General features: G+C 38.3%; 2 protein-coding genes and 1 long non-coding RNA gene across 3 annotated transcripts in view; 1 reads left to right on the top strand and 2 right to left on the bottom strand.

Moving 5' to 3' along the window:
• Window positions 1-1,145: 1,145 nt before the first annotated feature.
• Window positions 1,146-3,263, bottom strand: LOC128317894 (uncharacterized). Its single transcript, XR_008301315.1, has 5 exons — window positions 2,902-3,263; window positions 2,708-2,788; window positions 2,187-2,294; window positions 2,052-2,096; window positions 1,146-1,967 (listed from the first exon to the last, which is right to left on the bottom strand). It is a non-coding gene; the product is annotated as an uncharacterized LOC128317894 (long non-coding RNA).
• Window positions 3,264-5,378: 2,115 nt separating this feature from the next.
• Window positions 5,379-17,683, bottom strand: LOC113528760 (cell adhesion molecule DSCAM-like). Its single transcript, XM_034301886.2, has 14 exons — window positions 17,603-17,683; window positions 16,346-16,402; window positions 14,569-14,719; window positions 12,480-12,794; window positions 12,060-12,371; window positions 11,790-11,855; window positions 11,596-11,676; window positions 10,245-10,310; window positions 10,060-10,131; window positions 8,830-8,895; window positions 8,636-8,716; window positions 7,017-7,082; window positions 6,823-6,903; window positions 5,379-5,461 (listed from the first exon to the last, which is right to left on the bottom strand). The coding sequence occupies exons 1-14, from the start codon at window positions 17,681-17,683 to the stop codon at window positions 5,379-5,381; spliced, it is 1,578 nt and encodes a 525-aa protein (XP_034157777.2).
• Window positions 16,438-24,192, top strand: part of scara5 (scavenger receptor class A, member 5 (putative)) — a 62,828-nt gene continuing 55,073 nt past the window's right edge. Inside the window, exons 1-2 of the mRNA XM_026917639.3 lie at window positions 16,438-16,875; window positions 22,776-22,894. Coding sequence (XP_026773440.3) covers window positions 22,783-22,894 — 112 coding nt within the window. The 5' untranslated portion in view covers window positions 16,438-16,875; window positions 22,776-22,782. The remainder of the gene's footprint in view (window positions 16,876-22,775; window positions 22,895-24,192) is intronic.

Here is a 24,192-nt window from a genome sequence, read left to right as displayed (position 1 = left end):
TCACATAACCACCAGTGCAGGATTTAATATAGAGATATAATTCATATAATGTGTGTCAATCTCCTAATCAACAATAAATGGATGGGTGAAATCAGTACACCTGGTGACGTGACTCCACTGGGGCACGTGGGTGATGGAGGAAGAACACGGCACATGTTCACAGAGTCTGTTTACTGATGTGCTGATGGATTAATGCAGTAAAGAGGAAGCACTTCATGTTGCAGGAGAACACAAGAGCACCAATCCGAACCCATGCAGAGATTTAGAAGCGGACTGTTCAGTGTACATCAGCGAGAGAGAGAGAGAGAGAGAGAGAGAGAGAGAGAGCTGGGTGAACAGAAAGCTCTCACACACGAGCAGGAGTTGGAGGAGAAGTCGGGTTTTGGTTCTGTGCAGACGTGAGGTGAAAGAGCAGGATGAGATTTTGAGATGTTTGTTCTTTCTGTGTATCATGCTGTAGCTCTGTACAACTGATCACCTGATAATGATCTAGTGCGCTGCTTCTCAAAGTGGGATGTAACAGTTTTTATATGTTACAGTGATAGAAATCACGACCCACCATTAACATCAAAGTTTTTATATTTCTTACTGAGTTCTTGTAGTTATTTCCTGCTTGGACTGATCATGAGAATTAAATGGGTTTAATCCAAACTTTAATAATGAAAGATTTTATTAAAATCTTTAAAGATAAAGAAAATTATTAGTGAAAATTTTCATCAGTGCTGTTGTTCCTCTATCAGCTGCTCCCTTTAGGGGTCACTACAGCAGATCAGTGGTCCAGGTATTTGATTTGGTACAGTTTTTTGAACACCAGATGCCCTTCCTGACACAACCCTCTCCAATTTTTTTCCAGGGTTGTGAGCACTGAGCACGCACTGTTGCACACAAGCCCAGTGGCTGGGAATCGAACCCTGTGTGGCCTAACCACTAGTCCTGGAACTTTTCATCAATAATAAAGAATATTTCAACAACAATAAAGATTTTATCGCTAATTACAGTGACTCTGACTCAACTAGTGTAAATCTCACTAACAATGCTCATTTTTTTTCTGTAGGACTCTCTGTTATGTATGAAAATGCAGAATAAGAAGACAGTCCCCAGTGAGCTTTTCAGCTTTTATTAATTATGAAATAGAAATAAACATGCACAGAAACTGTTACTGCTAAAAACACCAAGGAAGTCTATTTTATCCAAAGCTGTGAGCTTTTGTCATTTTTACAGGCATGTATAGACCTAAAAGAATCATATCATTTCAAAGATAATTCACAAAAATTGGATTTTTATAGTTTCATTCTTTTAGGTGTCTGAATTTACAGCCCAGAAATCACCTCCGCCTCAGCCGAGACAGACTTCCTTCAGCTCTAAAAGTTTTCCTAAAACACAACCCATGATGCATACACAGTTTCAGCAGAGAGCTTGAAGTTGGAGATGTGGATCAAACTGCTGCTTTAAATATCTAATGATATTGCAAAATGTAACAATGCCAAAAAAAAACATTTAAACTGAATATGTAAGAGCAAAGAGAAGTATTATTATTATTCTTCAAATATAGTAAATTATTATTGCTGTACAAACATATTGTTTTTTTTTAAAATGTTAGGTTGTAGACACTTTATAAAGCAATTGAAATTGCAATTAGTGAAAGCAGTGAAAAAGCCTCACAAATATAGTACAAAGATTTTGTGTGTCTGTGTGTGTGTCTGTGTTTGTGCGCGTGTTAATTAGTTAGTTTTGATGCTGGCATATAATGTAGTATCTCCTGATGCCACTGGAGTGTGTGCTGCGCTCACAGTGTTACTGTGGACTACAGTCGAGTACATCACATCATCCTGCATTAATACGACATAAACAACCTGTTATTATACACACACACTCACACACACTTTTAGAATGATACACACCTTTTCTTCTGCTTTGTTGCGTTTTGTTTGTGGATTTATAGCTGTGTGCAGAACATCAGAATCATTCTGTAGAAAAAAAAATTGCATTAGACCAAACTAAAACACAAACACACACATACACAGACACACCACATGGACGTGTGTATTCACCTGCATCTTCTGTGTCACTGATCTCGGTCTGTCCTCGTCTCTGTCCTACAGAATGAAACCAGACAGAGTGAGACGGCAGAAATCTTTGTGTGTGTGTGTGTGTGTGTGTGTGTGTGTGTATGTGTGTGTGTATACCTCTGTGTTTCCAGTACATGACTCCTCCGAGTATCAGCAGCAGCAGAACCCCAACAGCAGTGCAGATGATGATGGTGGTGTGGTGAGGATCCGGGTTTGTGGGAGTCTCTGTGTGGAACAGAAGAGAAGTTGAAAAGGACACATGGGGGTTTGAATTCTCCATTCTGATTGGTCAGATTCATCATCTGTGCTTAATCATTTTCTAGCTCTAACAGTAATGCAGCTGCACATCACAGGTTCATATTAATGTGTTTGTTCTAATACGTTATCATTTCCATAGTAACAGCTCATTCACAGGGAGTAGTCTGGTGGACGCTCCACATGATCTAAGACTAAATTTAAGCTTTACTGCTTTACTTACTAACCATCTGGATCATTTTTTAGCTCTTCTAAAGTGTTGTCTAATTATAAAGAGTAGTTTTAAGAGACAATTCTTTTCCTGCAGATGTTAGGAGATCAGGAGAACATCATGAAACTTCATCTTAAATGAACAGAAGTGAATGTAGTGTATTGATCCTTACCTTTTTCAGAAGATGTTTCAGAGTGTGCAGGTGTTTTGTCTCTGACCACTGGGGTTGGTTTTGTAGCTTTTGTTGTGAGGCCTACAGGAAGTGAAAGACCAGATAAAGTTGGTGTGTGATTCTTGCTGTGAGCTGATGTACTAACGTACTAACAAAGACTTTTCATTCCAGTGTGTATCAGTGGTGTGTGGTACCTGGTTTGGAATTAGGTGAAGTTGTTGTGATCACTGCTGTGGATGTTGAAGGTCTTGTTGGTGCGTCTGAAGGAGAGAAAGGTTTAATAAGTTATAAATAAAGAGTGTGATGTGCAGTGAGTGAAGGCAGGACACAAGTGTGTAAACTCAGCATGTTCTTTATTAAAGACAATCCAGGAATCGTAGTGAGAAGTGAAAGCGTGTCAGAACACAAACTCAGATAATCCATAATCATAAACACAAACACAGACGAGGTGCAGAACATGGAACAGAAACATTTCACATCTGATTCTTACATTTTATTTCTTATTTTATAATACACTTTTTGACATCCAGATGGAATGTGCACTCCACATCATTTTATTATACAGTAGTAGTCCAAATATTTATTAATGATATTTCATTTCCTTTGCTACATGCTGTAGTCAACTTCACATATGGTTTATATACAGAAGGTTGTTTTACCTTTTATTATGAGTTGATAATGTCCACCACTCACTAATATCAAAAACTCACTAATGTCCAACACTCACTAATATCCCCAACTCACCAATGTCCACAACACACTAATGTCCAGGACTGATTAATGTCCACAACAAACAAATGCTGACAACTCATTAATGCCCACAACACACTAATTTCCACAAAACACTAATGTCCACAGCACACTAAAAGCTACTCCCTCACACTTATTTCCACAAATCACTAATGTCCACAACTCATGAATGTCCACAACTCGTTAATGTTCACAACGCACTAATGTCCACAAATCATGAATGTCCACAACACAGGAATGTCCAATAAAACTCAGTAAAACTTGAGATGAAAAGTGTTTTCAAGTCAACTGGACTTGCATTTTGAAATAAATGTAACAACTTTTATTTTATGCTGAATGTATTTAGTTATACTAAACTTTATGTGTTTATTTAGTAACCATGTGGATCATTTTTTGAGTGTTTATATAATTTATACAGAATAGTTTCAAGATACAATGCTATTCCTGCAGATGCAGAACAGGAGAACATCATGAAACTTCATCTTAAATGAACAGAAGTGAATGTAGTGTATTGATCCTTACCTTTTTCAGAAGATGTTTCAGAGTGTGCAGTTGTTTTGTCTTTGACCACTGGGGTTGGTTTTGTAGCTTTTGTTGTGACGCCTACAGGAAGTGAAAGACCAGATAAAGTTAGTGTGTGATTCTTGCTGTGAGCTGATGTACTAACGTACTAACAAAGACTTTTCATTCCAGTGTGTATCAGTGGTGTGTGGTACCTGGTTTGGAATTAGGTGAAGTTGTTGTGATCACTGCTGTGGATGTTGAAGGTCTTGTTGGTGCGTCTGAAGGAGAGAAAGGTTTAATAAGTTATAAATAAAGAGTGTGATGTGCAGTGAGTGAAGGCAGGACACAAGTGTGTAAACTCAGCGTGTTCTTTATTAAAGACAATCCAGGAATCGTAGTGAGAAGTGAAAGCGGGTCAGAACACAAACTCAGATAATCCATAATCACAAACACAAACACAGACGAGGTGCAGAACATGGAACAGAAACATTTCACATCTGATTCTTACATTTTATTTCTTATTTAATGTCCACCATTCACTAATGTCCACAGTGCACTAATAACCACAACTCACCAATGTCCACATCTCACTAATGTCCAGGACTAATTAATGTCCACAGCACACTAATGTCCACAGCACACTAATGTCAACAACACGATTAGGTCCACAACTCTTTAATGTGCACAACTCACTAGTGTCCAACAATTCAATTCAATTTTATTTGTATAGAGCTTTTAACAATGGACATTCAGTAATGCCCACAACACACTAATGTCCACCACTCAATAATCTTCACAACTCACTAATGTCCACCACGCAGTAATGTCCAAAACACACCTATGTCCAAAACACACTAATGTCCACAACACGATAATGTCCACAACACACTAATATCCACTACTCATTAATGTCCACAACACAAGAACGTTCACTACACACTAATGTCCACAAATCATTAATCTCCACAACACACTTATGTGTACAACTCATGAATGTCCACAACTCATGAATGTCCAATAAAACTCAATATGTGTACAACTCATGAATGTCCACAACTCATGAATGTCCAATAAAACTCAATAAAACTGTCATGTGGATCATTTTTTGAGTGTTTATATAACTTATACAGAATAGTTTCAAGAGACACAGTTCTTTTCCTGCAGATGTTAGGAGATCAGGAGAACATCATGAAACTTCATCTTAAATGAACAGAAGTGAATGTAGTGTATTGATCCTTACCTTTTTCAGAAGATGTTTCAGAGTGTGCAGTTGTTTTGTCTTTGACCACTGGGGTTGGTTTTGTAGCTTTTGTTGTGACGCCTACAGGAAGTGAAAGACCAGATAAAGTTAGTGTGTGATTCTTGCTGTGAGCTGATGTACTAACGTACTAACAAAGACTTTTCATTCCAGTGTGTATCAGTGGTGTGTGGTACCTGGTTTGGAATTAGGTGAAGTTGTTGTGATCACTGCTGTGGATGTTGAAGGTCTTGTTGGTGCGTCTGAAGGAGAGAAAGGTGTAATAAGTTATAAATAAAGAGTGTGATGTGCAGTGAGTGAAGGCAGGACACAAGTGTGTAAACTCAGCGTGTTCTTTATTAAAGACAATCCAGGAATCGTAGTGAGAAGTGAAAGCGGGTCAGAACACAAACTCAGACAATCCATAATCATAAACACAAACACAGACGAGGTGCAGAACATGGAACAGAAACATTTCACATCTGATTCTTACATTACATTTCTTATTTAATGTCCACCATTCACTAATGTCCACCACTTAATAATGTCCACAGTGCACTAATGTCCACCACTCACTAATAACCACAACTCACCAATGTCCACATCTCACTAATGTCCACAACTCATTAATGTCCACAACACACTAATGTCCACAACACACTAATGTCCACATCTCACTAATGTCCAGGACTAATTAATGTCCACAACACACTAATGTCCACAAAACACTAATGTCCACAGCACACTAATGTCAACAACACGATTAGGTCCACAACTCTTTAATGTGCACAACTCACTAATGTCCAACAATTCAATTCAATTTTATTTGTATAGAGCTTTTAACAATGGACATTCAGTAATGTCCACAACTCACTAATGTCCACCATGCAGTAATGTCCAAAACACACCTATGTCCAAAACACACTAATGTCCACAACAAACTTGTGTCAACTACTCATTAATATCCACAACACATGAATGTCCACAACTCATTAATTTCTACAACATGATCATGTGCTCAGCACACTAATTTCCTCAATCAATTAATGTCCACAACACACTAATATACATAACACACTAATGTTCCTAAGACACTTTGTCCACAACTCATTAGTCTGCACTACACACTTGTGTACACAACTCATTAATGTCAGCAACACACCAATGTCCATAACACACTAATGTCCACAACACGATAATGTCCAGAACACACTAATATCCACTACTCATTAATGTCCACAACACAAGAACGTTCACTACACACTAATGTCCACAAATCATTAATCTCCACAACACACTTATGTGTACAACTCATGAATGTCCACAACTCATGAATGTCCAATAAAACTCAGTACAACTGTCTTGAGATGAAAAGTGTTTTCAAGTCAACTGGACTTGCATTTTGAAATAAATGTAACAACTTTTATTTTATGCTGAATGTATTTAGTTATACTAAACTTTATGTGTTTATTTAGTAACCATGTGGATCATTTCAGAGTGTATATATAATTTATAAAGAATAGTTTCAAGAGACACAGTTCTTTTCCTGCAGATGCAGAACAGGAGAACATCATGAAACTTCATCTTAAATGAACAGAAGTTAATGTAGTCTATTGATCCTTACCTTTTTCAGAAGATGTTTCAGAGTGTGCAGTTGTTTTGTCTTTGACCACTGGGGTTGGTTTTGTAGCTTTTGTTGTGACACCTACAGGAAGTGAAAGACCAGATAAAGTTAGTGTGTGATTCTTGCTGTGAGCTGATGTACTAACGTACTAACAAAGACTTTTCATTCCAGTGTGTATCAGTGGTGTGTGGTACCTGGTTTGGAATTAGGTGAAGTTGTTGTGATCACTGCTGTGGATGTTGAAGGTCTTGTTGGTGCGTCTGAAGGAGAGAAAGGTTTAATAAGTTATAAATAAATAAAGAGTGTGATGTGCAGTGAGTGAAGGCAGGACACAAGTGTGTAAACTCAGCATGTTCTTTATTAAAGACAATCCAGGAATCGTAGTGAGAAGTGAAAGCGTGTCAGAACACAAACTCAGATAATCCATAATCATAAACACAAACACAGACGAGGTGCAGAACATGGAACAGAAACATTTCACATCTGATTCTTACATTTTATTTCTTATTTAATGTCCACCATTCACTAATAACCACAACTCACCAATGTCCACATCTCACTAATGTCCAGGACTAATTAATGTCCACAGCACACTAATGTCAACAACACGATTAGGTCCACAACTTATTAATGTGCACAACTCACTAATGTCCACAGTACACTAATGTCCACATCTCACTAATGTCCACAAAACACTAATGTCCACAGTACACTAATGTCCACAACACACTAAATGTCCACAAAACACTAATGTCCACAACACACTAATGTCCACAACACACTAATGTCCACAGTACACTAATGTCCACAAAACACTAATGTCCACAGCACACTAATGTCCATAGTACACTAATGTCAACAACACGATTAGGTCCACAACTCATTAATGTCCACAACACACTAATGTCCACAAAACACTAATGTCCACAGCACACTAATGTCAACAACACGATTAGGTCCACAACTCTTTAATGTGCACAACTCACTAATGTCCAACAATTCAATTCAATTTTATTTGTATAGAGCTTTTAACAATGGACATTCAGTAATGTCCACAACTCACTAATGTCCACCATGCAGTAATGTCCAAAACACACCTATGTCCAAAACACACTAATGTCCACAACAATCTTGTGTCCACAACTCATTAATATCCACAACACATGAATGTCCACAACTCATTAATTTCTACAACATGATCATGTGCTCAGCACACTAATTTCCTCAATCAATTAATGTCCACAACACACTAATATACATAACACACTAATGTTCATAAGACACTTTGTCCACAACTCATTAGTCTGCACTACACACTTGTGTACACAACTCATTAATGTCAGCAACACATCAATGTCCATAACACACTAATGTCCACAACACGATAATGTCCACAACACACTAATATCCACAACACAAGAACATTCACTACACACTAATGTCCACAAATCATTAATCTCCACAACACACTTATGTGTACAACTCATGAATGTCCACAACTCATGAATGTCCACAACTCATGAATGTCCAATAAAACTCAATACAACTGTCTTGAGATGAAAAGTGTTTTCAAGTCAACTGGACCTGCATTTTGAAATAAATGTAACAACTTTTATTTTATGCTGGATGTATTTAGTTATACTAAACTTTATGTGTTTATTTAGTAACCATGTGGATCATTTCAGAGTGTATATATAATTTATAAAGAATAGTTTCAACAGACACAGTTCTTTTCCTGCAGATGCAGAACAGGAGAACATCATGAAACTTCATCTTAAATGAACAGAAGTGAATGTAGTGTATTGATCCTTACCTTTTTCAGAAGATGTTTCAGAGTGTGCAGTTGTTTTGTCTTTGACCACTGGGGTTGGTTTTGTAGCTTTTGTTGTGACACCTACAGGAAGTGAAAGACCAGATAAAGTTAGTGTGTGATTCTTGCTGTGAGCTGATGTACTAACGTACTAACAAAGACTTTTCATTCCAGTGTGTATCAGTGGTGTGTGGTACCTGGTTTGGAATTAGGTGAAGTTGTTGTGATCACTGCTGTGGATGTTGAAGGTCTTGTTGGTGCGTCTGAAGGAGAGAAAGGTTTAATAAGTTATAAATAAAGAGTGTGATGTGCAGTGAGTGAAGGCAGGACACAAGTGTGTAAATTCAGCGTGTTCTTTATTAAAGACAATCCAGGAATCGTAGTGAGAAGTGAAAGTGGGTCAGAACACAAACTCAGATAATCCATAATCATAAACACAAACACAGACGAGGTGCAGAACATGGAACAGAAACATTTCACATCTGATTCTTACATTTTATTTCTTATTTAATGTCCGCCATTCACTAATGTCCACAGTGCACTAATAACCACAACTCACCAATGTCCACATCTCACTAATGTCCAGGACTAATTAATGTCCACAGCACACTAATGTCCACAGCACACTAATGTCAACAACACGATTAGGTCCACAACTCTTTAATGTGCACAACTCACTAGTGTCCAACAATTCAATTCAATTTTATTTGTATAGAGCTTTTAACAATGGACATTCAGTAATGTCCACAACACACTAATGTCCACCACTCAATAATCTTCACAACTCACTAATGTCCACCACGCAGTAATGTCCAAAACACACTAATGTCCACCACTCAATAATCTTCACAACACACTAATGTCCACCACGCAGTAATGTCCAAAACACACCTATGTCCAAAACACACTAATGTCCACAACAAACTTGTGTCAACTACTCATTAATATCCACAACACATGAATGTCCACAACACACTAATATCCATAACACACTAATGTTCATAAGACACTTATGTCCACAACTCATTAGTCTGCACTACACACTTGTGTACACACCTCATTAATGTCAGCAACACATCAATGTCCATAACACACTAATGTCCACAACACGATAATGTCCACAACACACTAATATCCACTACTCATTAATGTCCACAACACAAGAACGTTCACTACACACTAATGTCCACAAATCATTAATCTCCACAACACACTTATGTGTACAACTCATGAATGTCCACAACTCATGAATGTCCAATAAAACTCAATAAAACTGTCATGTGGATCATTTTTTGAGTGTTTATATAACTTACACAGAATAGTTTCAACAGACACAGTTCTTTTCCTGCAGATGTTAGGAGATCAGGAGAACATCATGAAACTTCATCTTAAATGAACAGAAGTGAATGTAGTGTATTGATCCTTACCTTTTTCAGAAGATGTTTCAGAGTGTGCAGTTGTTTTGTCTTTGACCACTGGGGTTGGTTTTGTTGTGACACCTACAGGAAGTGAAAGACCAGATAAAGTTAGTGTGTGATTCTTGCTGTGAGCTGATGTACTAACGTACTAACAAAGACTTTTCATTCCAGTGTGTATCAGTGGTGTGTGGTACCTGGTTTGGAATTAGGTGAAGTTGTTGTGATCACTGCTGTGGATGTTGAAGGTCTTGTTGGTGCGTCTGAAGGAGAGAAAGGTTTAATAAGTTATAAATAAAGAGTGTGATGTGCAGTGAGTGAAGGCAGGACACAAGTGTGTAAATTCAGCGTGTTCTTTATTAAAGACAATCCAGGAATCGTAGTGAGAAGTGAAAGTGGGTCAGAACACAAACTCAGATAATCCATAATCATAAACACAAACACAGACGAGGTGCAGAACATGGAACAGAAACATTTCACATCTGATTCTTACATTACATTCTTATTTAATGTCCACCATTCACTAATGTCCACCACTTAATAATGTCCACAGTGCACTAATGTCCACCACTCACTAATAACCACAACTCACCAATGTCCACATCTCACTAATGTCCACATCTCACTAATGTCCACAACACACTAATGTCCACAAAACACTAATGTCCACAGCACACTAATGTCAACAACACGATTAGGTCCACAACTCTTTAATGTGCACAACTCACTAATGTCCAACAATTCAATTCAATTTTATTTGTATAGAGCTTTTAACAATGGACATTCAGTAATGTCCACAACTCACTAATGTCCACCATGCAGTAATGTCCAAAACACACCTATGTCCAAAACACACTAATGTCCACAACGAACTTGTGTCAACTACTCATTAATATCCACAACACATGAATGTCCACAGCTCATTAATTTCTACAACATGATCATGTGCTCAGCACACTAATTTCCTCAATCAATTAATGTCCACAACACACTAATATCCATAACACACTAATGTTCATAAGACACTTTGTCCACAACTCATTAGTCTGCACTACACACTTGTGTACACAACTCATTAATGTCAGCAACACACCAATGTCCATAACACACTAATGTCCACTACTCATTAATGTCCACAACACAAGAACGTTCACTACACACTAATGTCCACAAATCATTAATCTCCTCAACACACTGATGTGTACAACTCATGAATGTCCACAACTCATGAATGTCCAATAAAACTCAATATGTGTACAACTCATGAATGTCCACAACTCATGAATGTCCAATAAAACTCAATAAAACTGTCTTGAGATGAAAAGTGTTTTCAGGTCGGCTGGACTTCCATTTTGAAATAAATGTAACAACCTTTATTTTATGCTGAATGTATTTAGTTATACTAAACTTTATGTGTTTGTTTATATAATTTATACAGAATAGTTTCAAGAGACACAGTTCTTTTCCTGCAGATGTTAGGAGATCAGGAGAACATCATGAAACTTCATCTTAAATGAACAGAAGTGAATGTAGTGTATTGATCCTTACCTTTTTCAGAAGATGTTTCAGAGTGTGCAGTTGTTTTGTCTTTGACCACTGGGGTTGGTTTTGTAGCTTTTGTTGTGACACCTACAGGAAGTGAAAGACCAGATAAAGTTAGTGTGTGATTCTTGCTGTGAGCTGATGTACTAACGTACTAACAAAGACTTTTCATTCCAGTGTGTATCAGTGGTGTGTGGTACCTGGTTTGGAATTAGGTGAAGTTGTTGTGATCACTGCTGTGGATGTTGAAGGTCTTGTTGGTGCGTCTGAAGGAGAGAAAGGTTTAATAAGTTATAAATAAAGAGTGTGATGTGCAGTATAATACACTTTTTGACATCCAGATGGAATGTGTACTCCATATCATTTTATTATACATTAGTAGTCCAAATAGTTATTAATGATATTTCATTTCCTTTGCTACATGCTGTAGTCAACTTCACATATGGTTTATATACAGAAGGTCATTTTACCTTTTACTATGAGTATGACGTTTACATCGATAGTGTTGCTGATCTTACACCTGTACCATCCTCCATCCTCTACAGTCAGGTGTGATATGAGCAGAGAGAGATTTCCTGGATGATGATCATTAAAGAGCTGAACTCTGTCTGTGTAGGGATTTGTCTGGTCCTTTGGGAATAATTTTATGCGATCAGATCCTTTAAAAAAGATCCATCTGAAAGTGTGGGGTTTGGCTTGTAGTTCAGAGCAGGAGCAGGGCAGAAGGACAGACTGTCCCACGTATCCAGTCACAGTCACTGTCTGACGATTCCGTGTGCAACCTGGAGAATGAACAAACATCAACATATTGCATTGCTGTTACAACATCAGATTAATCTGTCATGAGATTATCACTGAAGTAGCATTGTGAATAAAAATGAGTCATTTACCTACAACAGTGAGTTTGAAGTCTCTGTATTCACTCTCTTTAAGTCTACACTTGTAATCTCCTCCATCCTCTTCAGTCAGGTGTGATATGAGCAGAGAGAAATTTCCTGAAGAGTGATCATTAACCAGCTGAAATCTGTCTTTGTACTGCTCACTCTCAGGAGGTATCTCTACCCATTTCGTTTCATTTGTGATTTTCCTCCATGTGAAGGTGTCAGGTTTGGTGTGGAGGTCAGTGCAGGAGCAGGGCAGCAGTACTGAGCCTCCTGTGTATGCAGTGATGGGTTTTATCTCTCTGTTTCCTTCCAGCCTGCAGCCTGTAGGAACACACCAGTTACTGATCTGTTAATGAGCAGTTCACCATCTGCAGCAACTCTACACAACTACAGACAACCTGTAACTCCAAACCTCACACACATCCACCACTCACTAATGTCCACCGCTCACTAATGTCCACCGCTCACTAATGTCCACCACTCACTAATGTCCACAACTCACTAATGTCCACCGCTCACTAATGTCCACAACTCACTAATGTCCATAACACACTAATGTCCACCACTCACTAATGTCCACAACTCACTAATGTCCACCACGCACTAATAATAATAAAATTAATTTTTCTATAACGCCTTTAAAAAGGCCTCTCAAGGTGCTTTACATAAGAATATGTAAACATGTATCAAAAAACAGTTAATAATAAAATACCAAAAAAAAAAAACTGTGGAGCAGGGGGCGAAGCCAGGGGGCAGAGGAACGGTCTTTGCAAAGCCTGGAAGAGGAGTGACATCGTCAATGGAGGCCATTTGTGCAGAGTTGGAGAGGCATCAGCACTAGCCTGGTGCAGCAAATAGATAGAGCAGCAAATTACCCCCTGGCCCCAAAAAGATAGGGGACACTCCCTCTTAACTAGCAGCAAGTGAGGGAGTGAGGGAGTGATTTTAATCAAACGTGTGTGAAAAGAGTACTACCTAAATTCACCCAATATGTTAAATGTGCTACCAGAGGGAAAAATACACTGGACCATGTGTATTCCAACATAAACAATGCCTACAGGTACCCACCCCTCCCCCACCTAGGACAGTCAGATCACTGTTCACTGCTTCTTCTCCCAGCATACACCCAGCTGAGGAGGAAAACAAAGATCATAAAAACTTGGCCTGAGGGAGCCCTCTCTCGACTGCAGGACTGCTTTAAACGTACAGCCTGGGAGGTTTTTGAACAGCAGGACCTGGAGCAATACACAGAAACTGCATTGTTTTATATTAAAACTGCACGGACAATGTCACTGTCAACAAAAAGATTCGGATGTTTCCCAACCAGAAACCCTGCATGACAAGTGAGGTCCAGTCACTGCTGAAAGAACGCAACTCCGCCTTCAGGTCAGGTGGCAAAGTTCTGTATAATGCTGCTAGAGCCAGCCTGAGGAGAGGCATCAAACACGCCAAAGACGCGTACAAAAGAAAAATTGAGGACCATCTCACAGACAATAACCCAAGAAGAGTGTGGCAGGGAATTCAAAGCATCACCAATTACAAGAACAATAACCACAGCACCGTCTACGCTGATGCCTCACTGGCTGAGGAACGTAACCATTTCTTTGTTTCAAGCATCTTTAAAATGATTGGTACTAAATCTTGTAGTATAAGCGCATGTACGATGCTGTAAGAACCTCGATGAGTAACAGCCAATGAGAGAGCAAGAGGAAACTGTAGGGGAACGAGGCAGGAACAACCAGAACACCAATCATGATGAAGGAGACTCAGCGTTCTACATGAACCCAGGACATAGACGGGGATTAATAAAGCTCTGACAGAAATCTCTTATTTAATAAGTGTTAAGCAGCTTTTATGAAAGTCCCATGATGATCACTTTCTCACATTTATCCTTATATTTGGTTTGATAGCAAACAGAAAAACTCCAAAACTTGCTCAAATAATTTGTTCAGTGTGCACTTTATATTTTCCATATCATGAGTAAGATTGCTGAAAGACTTTATGCTTTAAAAGCGTTAAATGATAAACTCTTACATATATTTATTGACATTATTAAATATGAGAGAGCGAGAGAGAGAGAGAACAGCAGACTCACCTTCAGTGACATGAAGCTGTATAAGGAGGAGAAGAAAACACACCTGCATTCTTACTGAGGACCCAAACACACACATTAACCCAAAGAGAGAATTAGAGCTAAACACACACTGACCAACTGCTGCACCGTGTCTGATCAGAATGAACACACCCTATAGAACACATTCACACACTCACTATTAACACAGGAAGTGCAAGTTTAGCAGTATGGCATTGACCACATAGATGTGAGAAAGTCTCTCATGTCTATTGCACAGCAGAACTGAGCCTATGCTCTGAATACTTATATAATCTAATATCTAATCATCTAATTCCAATAAACTATCAACTTTTATTCATTTTCATGATTTAAACAAAACAAAAGCACTGTGATTTTGCATTTTTCTTTTCTCCTTAGACTTATTCATGTCTTTTTTGACAAGACATTGTGACAGTCATCTGCAGTCTACTGCATTACTGATCTGAGTTCTCCATCTAGTGGCCTTGCATGGTTAGTGCATCAGAGTAAAGCTTATTATTATTATTATTATTATTATTATTATTATTATTATTATATGTAGGCACCTAATGGACATTTCACTTAAAACAAATTACAAATTTAAAGATTCACCTTAAAACTGTGTGTGTGTGTGTGTGTGTGTGTATGTCATTAAATGCAAGAGAAGAGAGCGTCCATTGCAAAGAACTAGACAAAATTTAAGTAGTAGACCACTAGTCCAACATTTCAGTATTCTGTATGCTTAAATATTTTATACACTTAAGTATTACATATACTTCTGCATTCCATATGCTTCAGTATTCAGTACACTTCAGTGTTATGTACACGTCAGTATTCAGTACATTTCAGTATTCAGTACACTTCAGTATTCTGTATACCTCAATATTTCATACACTTAAGTATTCCATATACATCTGCATTCCTTAAATTTCAGTATTCTGTACACTTCAGCGTTCAGGACTCTTCAGCATTCTGTATGCTTAAATATTTTATACACTTAAGTATTACATGTACTTCTGCATTCCATATGCTTCAGTATTCAGTACATTTCAGTATTCAGTACACGTCAGTATTCAGTACATTTGAGTATTCAGTACACTTCAGTATTCTGTATACTTCAATATTTCATACACTTAAGTATTCCATATACATCTGCATTCCTTAAATTTCAGTATTCTGTACACTTCAGCATTCAGGACTCTTCAGCATTCTGTATGCTATTACATGTACTTCTGCATTCCATATGCTTCAGTATTCAGTACATTTCAGTATTCAGTGCACTTCAGTATTCAGTGCACTTCAGTATTATACACACTTCCAGGCACTTCAATAGATTATGCACTTCTGCATTCCATATACTTTTTGCATTTTGCATTACACTTCAGTATTCTGTAAACTTATTTATTTGTTTGTTCATTCATTCATTCATTCACTGATTTACTCCCTTACTCACTCACTCACTCACTCGCTCACTTTATATGATATCTTGTGTATATGAGATTTTTTGTTGATGATTGCTTTATTATATATTTTAAATGTAAAGTTTATTTTGATGACGTTGTTGCTGTTGTTGTTTATCATCAAGGTCCTAGCATTATGTTGTATTACACTTACTACACAGGATACAGTCGTATATTTTACACCAGTTTGTTGGCACAAACACACTGATACATTAACACACACAGAATCAAGGGGGCGCAGATGAGATGATTAGAATAATTATACCTCCATATTAAATGTATGTACGTCAGCATTAAGTGGGCAGCCAAAGTGGCCCAACCTGCGGGAGAGAGGCGTGCACCTGGTCACGTGACTCCACCGGGAGCGCGCCCTGGCGCTGGAGAAAAGGGACGCATGCGCGTTCACAGAGTCTGTAATCACGCGCACCTGTTGCAGAGAACCTGCGCTGGGTTTGTAAATAAGTTTGTAGGTGCACTGGATTGTAAAGCCTGTAGGCGTTTGGGAGCCTTTTTTTTAATCCTCTGCACCAAAAAGAAGCAAATCAAGCTGAAGACCAGGCTGGTGGATGGATAGATAGATAGATAGATAGATAGATAGATAGATGGATGGATGGATGGATTAATGCATTAAAGAACTTCATGGTGCAGGAGAACACAAGAGCACCAATCTGATCTCATGCAGAGATTTAGAGGCGGACTGTTCAGTGTACATCAGTGTGTGGAGAGAGAGAGAGAGAGAGCAGAAAACACACACACGAGCAGGAGGTGGAGGAGAAGTCGGGGTTTGGTTCTGTGCAGAGGAGGAGAAAGAGCAGGATGAGATTTTGAGAGTGGAGAAGCTTTTATCAAGGTGAGTGATGTTTATTCTTTCTGTGTATCATGATCTCTGTACAACTGATCACCTGGTAATCATCTAGTGCAGGAATCTGTCCAAAGTTATTATATTTATTATTGAGTTTTTCTAAATATTAGTTTGTTTGACTGGTCATGTGAGTTAAATGGGTTTAATCCAAAACTCAGAAACAAGAAGCTCCATAAATACTAAACAACTTGGAGAAAATCTGTTCTTGGTGGAAACTTCAGGAATAAAAAGACTCCAACAAATAACCAAAATATTATCATTTCTTTAAATATTGTGCCTGATATTTGAACAAATTGGATTATTTTCATTTAAAAAAATTCTGCAGTATAATTTATAAGGTATAAGTATTAAGGTCTAGTTGACTGAAATGTTTTGGTGTGTGTGTGTGTGTGTGTGTGTTTGTCCTATTCAGTGCAGCTTTTCTCTAACAGTTAGTCATTTTGAATTTCATTCATTTTTGGAGTGCAGGGATTATTTTTGTATTTCCGATTAAGCCATGAGTTACATAAACAGCACTGCCTTTCCATCTCTCTACCTTTCTGTGTGTCTTTTCCTGCTCTAACACTCCTCTGGCTTGAACCAAACAAACACAAGGACCTTGTGTTGCACTGCAGCATCTTACACCCTCGAGTGTGTCTGGTGATGGCCTTGCACAACACACACCAGGTCTGAAATATATCGTTAAAGATGACTAACATGAGGAAGACTAAAGCACCGCTGCATCACTCTGTTTAGATACAGATGAAGTGAGGGCTGAATCACGCTGCCCCACTATCAGCAGGTAGCCGAATGGCATCGTGGGTAATGTAGGAAACCAAATAGACTATGATGAAATAAGTTCATCATAAAATCAAGTATTGTTATAAATATTGATATGTAAGGTGCTTTTTTTTTAATACTTAAATGGTCCTGGAGAAGTTTTGTGTCGCATTTTCTCTGCAGCTCCAGACACAGAAGAATCTGATTGCAGATTTACAATGGAAAGAAAAAAAAAAGAGAATTATAATGCTTACTCTTAGTCCGCCATTCAGCTGAAACACTGGAGCTGAAGTTAGTGGAGCGTTTTACTGTGTACACACACGCACACACACACTAAATTACAGTCACACTGAGCAAACTTGCGCTCCACTCAGCTGATACACATTTGTACTTGTGACTGTGGAATGTTCCAGATTCCTCCAGAGTTGTGTTTTTCTTCCTCATCTTCATAACAGTGAGGTCATCAGTGGCGTGTCTTCATACAGATTGATGATGAGTGTGTTATCTCTCTTCAGTCTCAGCGTAATCTTGCATTTCACTGGAGTCAGCATCTCTGCCCTTTTTTTTTTTTTTTTTTTTCCTTTTTTTTTTAAAACTTTGCAGCCTGTTGTTAAGACTCTCAATACATCATTTAACCTTTCTATTTGAGTCAGAGCCAAACGAATGGTGGAAGGAAAAAAAAAGGGGAGAAAAAGCTTTTTCAGGAACCAGGAAACTTCTTCAAACAGGAAATTTCTCTCATGATCATGAACTCAGCTTAATATCAACCACTAAAAATGAGTCATTAGTGAGTGAATATGAGGAGATTTACGGCATGTCATATAGAAAATTTCGCCGCCAGTATTGCAGTGTTGCGATCTAAGTGAGGATTAAAACACTCAGTGTGGTGCAGTTATGGGAAAATAATCAGCGATGGTGTGCAGAGATGAAAGAGTTACCATAACAGCACGTCCCAAAGTGATTTATTCCTCTGATATTATTGATTAAAGGATGATCTGTCATACTTTTTATCCATTTATGCTGTCGATATATTTAATGACTATTCATACAAGAACTCAGTTTTGGACAAAGTTGTACTTTTTGTAGGCAGTTGTATTTTTTTTAGTGCTCTCATCACCTTTGCCCTAGTTGTTTGCTCTCGGCTTGTTATATTGTTTTAGACCATTTTGCCTGTTTTTTGTTTTGTTTTGTTTTTTTTTTCCCATGTTGCCTTCACCTTCTGTGATGCTGGGAGTCTTGAACTGAGGGATCAAACAAGCTCATTAGAATAGTAGTATTTTAGGCCACGCCCACACAAAACAGTTCTACTTGTCTGTCTCTGTCTGGCTGTCTTGTCTTTTTTGGTCTCTCTCTTTTAGTCTCTGTCTGTCTCTCTGTCTGTCTCTCACTCTCTCTTTCTCTCCCACTGTCCGTTTATGTCTATGTCTCTTTCATTCCCACTATCTGTCTATGTCTGTATCTGTCAGTCTCTCTCTGTCTACCACTGTCTGTCTATATCTCTGACTCTCTCTCTCTCTCTCTCTCTCTCTCTCTCTCTACTGCTGTTTGTCTCTCTCCATCTGTCCATCAATGTCTATATCTCTGACTCTGTCTGTCTCTCTGTGTGTTTGTCTGTGTGTCTCAATATAACATATCTGGATTAACAGACATTAGTAAATAGCGAAGAGGAAATGAGGATTAAAGCGTTCTTCATCAGAGAGACAGACAGAGAACTTGTCTAAAAACATTTAACAGGAGGTTTGCACTTTCTCAGGGTCTTTTTGGTTCCGACAGTGTTTAACTGTAGTCCCAGTTTCCTAGCAGCGCGTGTGTGTGTGTGTGTGTGTGTGTGTGTGTGTGTTAGCAGGCTCCTAAATGTCAGCACACACATGCAGTGCTTAATGAAATCTCCAGTGATGAAACCGTTTTTAATGACTTAGATAAACTGCGCTCTCGCGCTCTCATCCTTTGTTGTCTGTAGGTCAGGCATTACTTTCTGAAAGAAAAAAAAAAACGCTCAAGTCAGATAATAAGCGATGTCATTGTTTCCCCTCATTTTATAAACCTCAGTGTCATCAAATGCTAATGTAACACACATCTGTTGTTTTTAGCTCATTAAAGACAAAGTTCATTCCTACAATTACTCAACAAGAACGTGTGCACTGCATGTAAACAAGCATTTATGGAACGCAACCAAATACAGTTAGTTCCAGAATTATTGGCACCCTTGGTAGAGATGGGTTAAAAAGAAATTACAAAAAATGTTTTTGTGGATAATTTATTTATTTATTTTTACTTTTGAGTAATTCTAATAATAAAATATGAGAGAAATTTATCCAAAATTTAACTGAAGTACATTCATAAACATAAATGATCATATTAATCAAGTAAGGAATAAACTACTCCGTGTCATGCTGTTCTAGGAAAATAATCAATGGTAGGCTGGTGTGATGAAGCAGAATCACTGTTACTACCCCAAAGATGTTTAGTTTCCTATAACAGCATGTCCCGAAGTGTTTTATTCCTCTTATACCCCAGCAATATTCCAATAATTACAATTTTTATTTATTTTATCCATTTATTGTTACATTTGTTGTGTAAAAAAAAAATCCATGAAACAAGTTAGTTCCTTATAGCAGACTGGCTTCAATCCATCCATCCATCCATAATTTCTTCATTCCTTTCTATTTCTTCCATCCATTAGTTCTTCATTCCCTTTACTTCCATCCGCCCATCCCATAATTTCTTCATTCCCTTACATTCCATCCATCTTTTCTTCATTCCCTTCATTTCTCTTCTTTGATGGGATCCATCCACCCATCCTTTCCATCATTTCTTTATTCTCATATATTCCCGTATATTGCTGTAGCTGAATAATGTAATGTGTGCACTTACTGTAAACGTAGCACAAATCTTAATGTCCAGTAGACATTAATTAATTAAAACATTATTTTATGTTTTCTAATAATTTAACTGAATAATAAGTTTAGTCCTTGCTCAACCTGCAAACTTAGAATTCAAAACAAACACCCCAAGAAAAAACTTTGATGAGGTCACACAAATGACAGAGCCAATAAAAAGCGAAAGCCACACACAGTCTTCTCCGTACACACCCTGGATCACGCTGACAGACGCTTGTTTTACTGGACCGTTTAAAGCCAGCTTGGAGCGTTCTGCTTGTCATTCGTCATGTTGTTTTTAAAGCCAACGCGTGCGATTCATGTCCAGAAACTCAATCCAAGGCACCTGTAGACGAGGTAATGGAAAACGTAGGACTTATTTAGCATACAACATCACTTCGCAGAGTGTGTTTCTCATTTATGAAAGGACACAATGCCACACATTCATGAATGTGATTGTAATTATGCAGGGAAGGTTCTGTGACTATGTGAATACAGCTGAAGATTTAACCCAAGAGTCACATTGAATGCAGATGGATTCATGGGTTTGGGTTTCTTTTAATAATGCATGCTTTTGTAATAATAATTTTTAGTGATATAGGACGGTGAGACCACAGTTGTTACCATGATTCCCCTTGAGATCTGCAACACTGGGCCCAAGTAGAATGTTGCTTAGGGCTACAATTAGTTCACTGATGACTATGTCAGCTGTGGCTGTAGTAAATGGTTCCATAGAAACTGTTGGTCAGGGTAAGAATACTCACAAATTAAACCCACTGGGGAAGAGGGAAATATTTTGTTGTCATACCAATTTAAAGTGTTCCTATTTTCATGTGTTTTCTCTTTTTGGTATCTTAAAGTTTAGAGGTTAAAACGTGAGAATATTTGTGGGATGTGTAGCTGTATAAGTCATTTAGAGAAAAAAATGTATCCTTAATGAGACAATTTCTCTGATTGGTGAGAGTTTGGTTCAAAATGGACACAATGATGGTCCCAAATGGGAAACGTATAGGTGAGATGGGTCTATCTGGGTATCATATTGGTTCGGAATGGGTGAGGACATGGTTCCAAATGGTGATGATTGTCCTAAATAGGTAATGTTGGTTTGCAATGGGAAAAATGGTGGTTGAAATGAGTCGGATGGGGCAAAGTCATTCTAAATTGACAACATATTAGTTCGGAATGGGGCAGATGGTGGTTTGGAATGGATACTATATTGACTTGGACTTGGTCGTAGGATTCTAAATGGGTACTATGTTGTGTCTAATTAGGTAGCATTGTTCTAAATGGGTAGCATATTGGTTTGGAGTGGGAAAGATGGTGGTTCGGAATGGGCGAGATGGTTCTAACTGTGTAACACTGGTTCGGAAAGGGTGTTGGAAAAGGTAAGAATATGGTTCTAAATGGCAAAGATTGTCCTAAATTGATAACATTTTGCTTCAGGATAGGAAGGATGGTGGTTTGGAATCCTTCTAAACCATGGGTGTAAATGGTTCTAAATAGGTAATCTATTGGTTTGGAATGGGTGAGATTGTTGAGAATGGATGAGATGGTGGTTTGGAATGGGTACCATGTTGGTTTGGACTAGATCGAATGGGTCAGGTGGTTCTAAATGAGTAACAGTGGTTCAGAATAGATCATAAGGAAGTTCTAAATGTTTGTCTAATGATTTCTGACACAGTGCTGGTCCTAAATCGGATGGTTCTGAATGAATGTGAAGGTGGTTTTGAATAGGTGAGATGGTAAAAAAGGAGTAATAGAAAGCCTTTGTCATGTGTACATTATAGTTCAGCAAAACTCCTCTCTTTGCGTATCCCAGCTTGTTAGGAAGTTTGGGTCAGAGTGTAGGGTCAGCCATGAGGCCTTGCACAAGGGTGCAACAGTGGCAGCTTGGCGGTGCTTGGGCTTGAATCCCTGACCTTCTGATTGGTAACCCTTAATCAATGGGCCTCCACTGACCTAGAGGGTAGAGTTAGCTAGGAGCCAAACCTGGAATCTTCCGATTCATAATCAGATGCGTTATCCATTGCGCCACTGGCCCACCAGTTCTGAATAGACATGCTATGCGTGCAATGGAGAATCAGATCAGCTCTGTCCATGTTGAAGCTATGAATATTTAAAATAATGATCCTGAATGGTAAGAGTGTGGTCTTCAGTGTCCTGGTTAAAAAATATGATTCAGTGAGTATGGTTCTGATTGTTCTTGTTCAGCTCTTAATGGTGGTTTTGAATGTCTCTCTCCTGCTTTAGGTCCTGAATGGAGAACAAGGCCATGTATCTGAGCACGTATGAGGAGCGAGACAATGGCTCGTTTTATGAGGAGGGCTACGATGGACGGAACCTGTCCAAACTCAACCTCTGTGAAGAAGGTAAGCTCAAATAATAGAGAGAGGGGGAGAAAATCAGGCTTTTAGTCTCCTGGGATTTGCCATCAAACAAGGGTGGATGAAAGTTGCCTGTGGCTTGGTTAAACCATTATATCCTGGATATAAGAATAAAAACTGATATTTCAGTGTTTATTTAATATTCTGGTGCCGTGTGTAGAACACTTGGCCGCCTAGCCTCTTTGGGAAAACAACTCTGCACTTTAGTCTCACCATTCTTAAAGATATGTCCTAATAATTTAGTCTAACAGTGGTCATATGACACCTGATCCCAGAGCGGAGAGAATCAGCGAGCATGCTGGGTAATAAAACAACCTTGAGAGTGGAGTGTTGACAGCAGAACAGCTGGGTGTGTCATGGGGAGCTGTGTGAGCTGCCCGCACGCAACTGTTTTTTTCCTCCATGAGCTTTAGTGGGAACCAGCGAGTGTTTTGACATCTGGGAGTGAGGATTTGCTAGTTTAGAAACAGGGAATGAGGAACAAACTGCAGATCAGCTGTAGGAGGAGAAACTGAGTCAAGCTGTGAACACAAACACACATAATATATACAAGTGAGAGAATTAATAGGTTACATACCTGTTTTCAATTCTGCTCATGTTAAGGACAACTGAAGGTAGATACAATCAGAATAATAATCAGAAAATAAATAACAGTGAAATAATAGTAGAATTTCTATACTACACTTATTTAATTAGTAACTATGGATAATGAAAAATTCCAGTGATGATTTTTACATACTAATACATTAAATCCTTACCGACTTGCTTCCCTGTCCTCATACACTGCTGTTATTTCTGCTCAGATGCTTAAAGAAAACATTTACAACATTTAGGAATGCCAGCTTGCTTCACTTAGTTCCTAAATGGCCTGCAGACCATAAAGGTGGTGGAAATGTTTGTTGATTCTTACGAGTCAAAGCCGTGCAAATATCTGAACGAGACACCTAATAAACCGATGAGAAGGCGAGACTGTAGATAAGTGAGTCATGCTTTTGGAAGTCATTTCCAGGAGGTGATTATTGAAGTCTTAAGTGTGTTTATGTACATAATCTTCTGAAGCCAGGCTCTGTAATGTGAAACTCTGACACCATCCACAGGTCACATAAACACTGACATGATGCCAATGTTGACATTTTATGCACATTCATGGAAGTAAACAGCAAATCCTGAGTTTCCAGAAATTCTGTATAATCAGAAAATTAAAGCAGATACTTTTGTTGTGTTGTGTTTTTTCTGTGTCTTGCTGAAAGTGTTGACTGTGTCCTGGGGTATAAATTTGAGGT

Source organism: Pangasianodon hypophthalmus, chromosome 30 (genome assembly GCF_027358585.1).
Source record: "Pangasianodon hypophthalmus isolate fPanHyp1 chromosome 30, fPanHyp1.pri, whole genome shotgun sequence".
In the NCBI taxonomy this organism is placed as follows: domain Eukaryota; kingdom Metazoa; phylum Chordata; class Actinopteri; order Siluriformes; family Pangasiidae; genus Pangasianodon; species Pangasianodon hypophthalmus.
This window is presented reverse-complemented; position numbering and strand designations above follow the sequence as displayed.

Coding starts and splice junctions, on each gene's coding strand:
- LOC113528760 (XM_034301886.2), bottom strand. CDS start 17,683: ATGCCATTCGGCTACCTGCTGATAGTGGGGCAGCGTGATTCAGCCCTC. Junction 14,720..16,345: donor TGCACGCCTCTCTCCCGCAG/GTTGGGCCACTT, acceptor TGTGTTCTATAG/GGTGTGTTCATTCTGATCAG. Junction 8,896..10,059: donor TGAAACATCTTCTGAAAAAG/GTAAGGATCAAT, acceptor TCTCTCCTTCAG/ACGCACCAACAAGACCTTCA.